The sequence below is a fragment of the Phaethon lepturus genome, unplaced genomic scaffold (genome assembly GCF_000687285.1).
Source record: "Phaethon lepturus isolate BGI_N335 unplaced genomic scaffold, ASM68728v1 scaffold28502, whole genome shotgun sequence".
Lineage (NCBI taxonomy): Eukaryota > Metazoa > Chordata > Aves > Phaethontiformes > Phaethontidae > Phaethon > Phaethon lepturus.
The window spans coordinates 1-6,211 of NW_010525983.1; the positions used below are offsets into that span (position 1 = coordinate 1).

Genomic DNA, 6,211 nt, shown 5'->3' on the forward strand with positions numbered 1-6,211 from the left:
CTCTGGGGAAGAACTGAGAGCAGATAGTGCCCATGCAGGCCGCAGCGGGTGGCTGCATCTGTCTGGACCACCACTACTGGGAATTCAGTCACTACAGGAGCAGAGCAAGGCAGGGGTCAGCACCACAGCATGGAGCTGGAGCCCACCCCGGCCCCATCTGCCGCCCCTGCACCTACGGTCCTGCCAGGAGGAGTAGAGAGAGTTCTCCTCCATGGGGACAGTGGGGCTGGGCTGGATCCTAGTGCTGCTCTGCGCCATCTCCTTTGCACCCTGAAACAGAGGTATGTGAGTGCAGCCCCCAGACCAGGGGAGCATGAGCCCCGCTTCCTGCCCACGTACCCTGGAGACCCCTGGCTCACCCAAGCCAGGAACAGTGTGGAGTCCCGGCTGTGCCGGACCACGTGGTACCTGGAAGGCCAGCTGGCAGAGCTCAGTGATCCACTCATCCCGCTGCTCAGCTGCCAGCACGTAGCTCTTCTCTGTTGTGGTGAGGTAAAAGGCGGCAGTGGCTTTGGGGCAGCTCTCTGTGCCCGCCGGGCCCACAGAGACACAGTCCGAGAGGCGGATCACCCGGCGGGCACACCGCCGCAGGGAGGTCTTCTCCAGTGTCGTGCCATCATCCCGCACGTCGAACTTCTCCATGCGGGCCACGCCGGAGGGGCTGGCAGCGAAGAGCTGAGCTCGCATCTTCCTCCAGGACCTCTGGGGCACGGGAAGGGCAGAGGCAGGGAAAAAAAGGGTCAGCAAAGAGCTGCCTGCTGCGTCCTTGCAGTACTGCCCTCCATGCGGGGCTGGCAGTGCTCAGGAAGAGCCATGCAGAGCAGGAGGGGACACAGGGGGCTCCCTGCCCACACCCGCCGGGTCCTGCAGGAGGGCACAGAGAGCCAGGGCCAGTGCGGACCCCCAGAGCTGTGGGGCAGGGCAGTCCCAAAGCTGGGTCGAGGGGGGACCTTGCCCCAGGCGAGCTCGGCATAGCTTGCTGGGTGAATCACGCTCACTCCTGGCTTGCTGAGCACCAGGTCCTGCTCTTTGTTCCCCACTGCAAGTGCTGGCCTGCCACCGCTGCAGCTGAGCTCCCGAGCTGTTCTCAGGACAGACCCTGATGCAAATTAAAGCCATTTTGAGCTGCTGGGGCTCCTGCTGGCAGCCTCACATCTGCCAAGCATGGCCAGGCCCTGCAGCTCACAGCCCGCTTCCTCCCAGGGGAGGCTCTGCGGCACCAGCACCTTCCCAGCCCATCATGGGATAGAGTGGGCGCGTGCCCCCTCGCACCTCAAAAGCGCAGCAGAGCCTCCGCCCTGCAGAAGCCAGATGCAGATGAACACCCAAAATACCCACTGCTGCCAGCCCGTCTGCCTCCTACACAAAGGGCAGCAGCCCCACGCACGCAGGGCTTGCCCGCTTCAGCTCCAAGACTTGGCTCTCACATGGCGGGGGGAGACGGGAGCATGATGGGAGCCTGGCACATCCACAGAGCCCCCCATGGGGGGCATGGCCACCCCACTGCAGCAGAGGGGATGCCGCCGAGGCATGGCCAGCATGCCAGCAGGACCTGCTTCACCAGCACCCATCTCCCTAGAGCTGGCTCAACCCTGTGAGGCCTCCCATCATGTCACCCCATACCGTGCCCAGAGGGCTGCGGCCCTTGGTGCCCACCCCGAAGGCCCAGGGCAGCAGGCCAAGCCACGAGGGGTGCCCCACAAGTGGCACTGGTCCCCCAGGGCCAGGCTTGTGGAGAGCTGGGTGCAGAGCCACGTCCCACGCCCTGCCCCGCTCCCACACACCCGCTGGAGCTGCACCTCATTAACATGCGTTTATTGTTTCATTGCGAATCGCACGGTGACCAAGCGAGAAGAGGGATCCCACACAAGGGTGAGCCCGAGCAGGTGCCGGCACAGATGAGTCCCTTTGGCCGTGAGGAAGAGTCCAATTCCTGGGCCTGCGGAGCCCAGGGCCCCTCAAGGCAGCTCTGAGGTGTATGGCTCCAGTCCCCCCTCCCCATTCTGCGGAGGGCCCGGCCCCAGGACCAGCATCGAGACAGATCAGGGCAAACCCTGTACCCAGCCCCAAACCCACCCTTTACCTTTCCAAATTTGCAGTGCTGCACATAGAGGATCCCATCTTTCACCGGTCTCTCCATGGGCTCAGCGCCACCCTGGCAGCCAGTGCAAGGACCAGGGACTCAGGCTATACCAGCAGCGGAGAAAATGTGACTGCTGCAGCCGAAACAACTGCACGGGGTAGACTTCCTTCTCTCAGCAACTTCCCCTTTTTGGTGTGTGGGATGAGGGGCAGAGGCTGGGCCACAGGAGGTGTCTGTCCATCCGCCCTCCCCCTCAAAGAGGGGCAGTGGGGCAGAACACGTGCAGGCAGAGCACAGGAAGCGCTGAGGGGACCGCCCGACACCCCTGCCCTGGCTGCATCAGAGCGTGTTTTGGGGATACAGGGGAGGCACAAAAACAGGTAATGGGGATGGTCCCAGAGGAATCAAAGGGCGTTGGAGGGGAGCGACGTAAGACCCTGTCCATGCCACTGTGGAGGGCTGGCAGGGGCAGCAGGCAGCTGGGCAGCTGGCCACTGCCCAGCCAACCGCACCTGGGGCTTCCTCCTCCCCTCAGGCACCGGAACCTGCTTGCCCAACATGCCACTGACGTAATGGACTGTTGCAGCACAGCTCCACGTTTCCTCCCGGGGCAGGAGCTTCACAGGCTGAGCTGGCAACTGCCCCAGTGGCCAAATGCCTGGAAAAGGGACCACAGCAGTGCAGGACAGGCTCCTGGGCTTGGGAAAGATGAGGGCAGCTGGGGCGCTGCCAAGGCCTGCACAGGAGGAGTGCAGGGCAGCATACACCCCAGGCTAGAAGTCCATAGAGCTGTGGGCCAGGTAGTCCTTGCGGCCGATGTTGCTGACTTGCTTGGTCTGCATCGCCTCCAGCTTGGGGCAGTCGGTGATGCGATGGCCCAAGCCGCCGCAGAAGGCGCAGCCCCGCTCACCTGCAACAGGAGGGAGGAGATCAAGAGGAGCTGTGCCATGCCAGGAGAGCGCCGCCCGCCCCCCAACCCCAGAAGCAGAGGGGCTACGTCAGTGTCTCCCGCCTCCGATGTCACAGCACCAGGCTGCCTGGATGGCCAGGCAACGACAGCCCCGAGCCAGGAACCATCCCAGGAGCTGGGGGTCCCATCTGCAACCTGGGTCTCTCCACAGCCTGGCGGGGGGGCCCCGTGCCAGCCTGGGGTCTCTCACCTCCGATGTCCAGCATGGTCTCATCCCCGCAGTGCAGCACCTGGAGCACAGGCGGCACCTTCTGCTTCGCCTCCAGGAGAAGGGCCTTCAGGTCCATCAGCACCGACTCATCTGGGGGAAGAGAGACAGATCAGACACAGTCCAAGCAGAGGTGGGGGGCACTGCCCCACACCACCATCTCCCCTCCACAGGACACCATGACTAGTCCCTACTTGCTCAGGAACAGCCCCCCTTGCCATGGCAGAGGCAGCTCCATCGCCCAGCTGCCTCGTACAGCTGCAGCCCCCAGCAGACAGCCCCCAGCCCCAGGCCATTTCTCACCGCAGGCCTTGTTGATGAAGGTGGTGGCAATGCCAGTGTTGCCTGAACGGCCTGTACGCCCGATACGGTGAACTGTGGAGAAAGAGACAGGACCAGGCCGGGATGAATGCGATGTGACAGACCATCCATGCACTCAGCCACTGCAGAAACAAGCATGGAGCCTTGCTGTCCTCTTCACCCACCCCGTCATGCCCTAGACCTCACCATAGTTCTCAATCTCCTCTGGCATGTCATAGTTGATGACATGCTGGATGGCTGGGAAGTCCAGGCCCTTGGAAGCAACATCAGTGGCAACCAGGACATCCTTCTTCCCATCCCGGAAGGCCTCAATGGCTTTTGTCCGTTCCTCCTGATCTGCAAAGGCCCACCAGAGAAGATCAGGAAGGGCAGAGCTCCCAGTCCTATCTCTTGCAGCAAGTACTATAGCCTCAGAGCCAAGCATCGCTCAACTAGGGCTCCCCCAGCAAGAGGGCCGATGCAGGTTTTTCCCAAATAAAGGAGCAGAGAGACTTCTGGGTCCTGCAGGGACCTGCATTGCGTTCGTGCCTGCTACATACAACGTGGCATTCGCTCCCAACACTGCCACAGTCCTTCCTCACACCATCACAAACTGCTGCATGCTGGGAGCTCCTGCGGCCATGTACAACCCTGGCAGGAGCAGGGTCAGGCAAGGCCCCACTGCAGCCCAGGTCTCCCCAAGACCCACACTGACCTTTCCCTCCATGGATGGCCACAGCTTCCACACCCTTAAGCAGCAGGTACTCATGGATCGCATCAACATCCGCCTTCTTCTCTGCGAAGATCAGCACCTGCAGCAGCACAGACATCATGGAAGAGCCGCCCTTCTGCGGGCTGGCACTACTGGCACCAGCACAACCCCTCAGGAAAACCGCTCCCTCTTGCTGAGCAGAGCACACAACAGCTCTAGGCCCAGGCCCTGCTCATATGTGGAGCGCAGCTCACTCACACACCTACCCCACACACAGCAGAGCCCCACAGTGTCACAAGTTGCATCCCCACTGCCAGCTCCACCCGTGCCCTGGGGCTGCAGTACGTCCACACTGCCCCCAGCCATGCTGCCAGAGCAGCTGGTGCACACTACTCACGGGCGGCGGGGTTTTCTGCAGGCACTCGAGGAGGTACACCATCTTGGCCTCCTCTTTCACATACTCCACCTCCTAGGAACAAGCACAGGGATGGGTCAGGCAAGCAGCAGAGAAATCGCTGTTGCTCAATATCCCTTAACTCATTGGGAAGGAGGGACACAAACCCCAGCTCCCTGACAAGGGATGCATCAGGTGCCCTCGTGAATGGCGTTTGCCTCCTACAGAGGCATGGGGGAGCACCCAGCTACCTCACCTGCACAACATCCAGGCTGGCAGCACCTGCTCGCCCAACGTTAATGGTGATGGGCTTCACCAGGGCACTTTTGGCAAAGTTCTGGATCTTCTTGGGCATTGTGGCACTGAAGAGGAGGGTCTGCCGCTGGCCCTGTGCAGGGAACACAGCACAGGCAAGGATTTAGCACTTGCCCAACCAGGTGGGTGCAGGGATTGAGCTTCAGGGTGGTCATATCGTGCCAGCTCAGTACCTTGAAGTACGAGAAGATGGTACGGATGTCCCCCTCAAAGCCCATATCAATCATCCTGTCAGCTTCGTCCAAGGCCAAGTAACGGCAGATGTCCAGGCTCACCATCTTCTTCTGCAGCAGGTCCATCAGGCGGCCAGGGGTTGCCACCATCATGTGTACACCACTGCAGGATGAGAGGCCACAGTCAGGCACTCGGATTCCTGCCCCCCACAGTGACACATAGGGAAGGTAACACACGCTTGGCACATCGCCTTCAACCCCACACCTTCCTGCTGGGATGCCACCCTTAGTCCCCTGCCAGAAAACAGAGCACAGCTCCAGCCCCACATTCCCCCTCCCTGAGAAAGTCTTACTGTTTGATTGTCTCCATCTGCTCCTTAACAGACATGCCCCCGATGCAGAGGGCACAGCGCAGTGGGGGCAGGCCGTCCTCCTGCAGTAGGCGACAGTAGAACTCAATGATGCCATGGGTCTGCCGGGCCAGCTCCCGCTGCAGAGACAAAACTTACTCATTCCTACACCCTCATGCAGGAAGGATCTAGGATTGCCACTGAATATCAATCAAAGCTTCCTCCCACACATCACTGTGCCCCCAACACTCACCGAGGGACAGATAATGAGTCCATAGGGTCCCTCTCGCTTGGAAAACGGTAGCCTCTTCTCCTGCTCCAGGCAGAACATGATCACCGGGAGGGTGAACACCAAGGTCTTCCCAGAGCCAGTGAATGCAATGCCAATCATGTCCCTTCCCGAGAGGCTGGCAGAGAAATGGGGCCAGTGGTGAGGAGGAGCATCACAGAATGGCTCAGACCTCCAGGGCTGAGCAAGGTGACGGGGCGCATCTGTCACCCAGGAAGAGCGCCCGGTTCACAGCGCTGGGTGGGCTGTAGGGAGCAACCGCTCCCCTCTCTGGGACGGGGACAGAGCACTCACATCGTGGGGATGCCTTGGATCTGTATGGGTGTTGGCTGCTGGATTCCCTTTTTCTTCAGGCCCCTCAGGATCGCTGTCACAGAACAAGAGACATGCGCATTCATGACCTGAATCCTTCTCCCT

The 6,211-nt window shown here is 61.0% G+C and overlaps 2 protein-coding genes across 2 annotated transcripts in view; both read right to left on the reverse strand.

The window, feature by feature from the left end:
- Positions 1–10: 10 nt before the first annotated feature.
- On the reverse strand, positions 11–2,140 carry DOK3 (docking protein 3; the record flags this gene model as incomplete). Its single annotated transcript, XM_010282939.1, has 4 exons — positions 2,084–2,140; positions 409–702; positions 177–270; positions 11–91 (listed from the first exon to the last, which is right to left on the reverse strand). Coding segments are annotated over exons 1-4 (526 nt in total), but the record flags the coding sequence as incomplete, so codon positions are not given.
- A 680-nt stretch (positions 2,141–2,820) lies between these two features.
- DDX41 (DEAD (Asp-Glu-Ala-Asp) box polypeptide 41) overlaps positions 2,821–6,211 on the reverse strand; it is a 4,897-nt gene continuing 1,506 nt past the window's right edge. The window contains exons 4-14 of the mRNA XM_010282937.1: positions 6,089–6,161; positions 5,759–5,912; positions 5,509–5,645; positions 5,156–5,318; positions 4,924–5,055; positions 4,671–4,742; positions 4,277–4,373; positions 3,769–3,918; positions 3,565–3,636; positions 3,244–3,354; positions 2,821–2,993 (exon numbers count right to left, since the gene is read on the reverse strand). Of these exons, the coding sequence (XP_010281239.1) occupies positions 2,857–2,993; positions 3,244–3,354; positions 3,565–3,636; positions 3,769–3,918; positions 4,277–4,373; positions 4,671–4,742; positions 4,924–5,055; positions 5,156–5,318; positions 5,509–5,645; positions 5,759–5,912; positions 6,089–6,161 (1,298 nt within the window). The 3' untranslated portion in view covers positions 2,821–2,856. The remainder of the gene's footprint in view (positions 2,994–3,243; positions 3,355–3,564; positions 3,637–3,768; positions 3,919–4,276; positions 4,374–4,670; positions 4,743–4,923; positions 5,056–5,155; positions 5,319–5,508; positions 5,646–5,758; positions 5,913–6,088; positions 6,162–6,211) is intronic.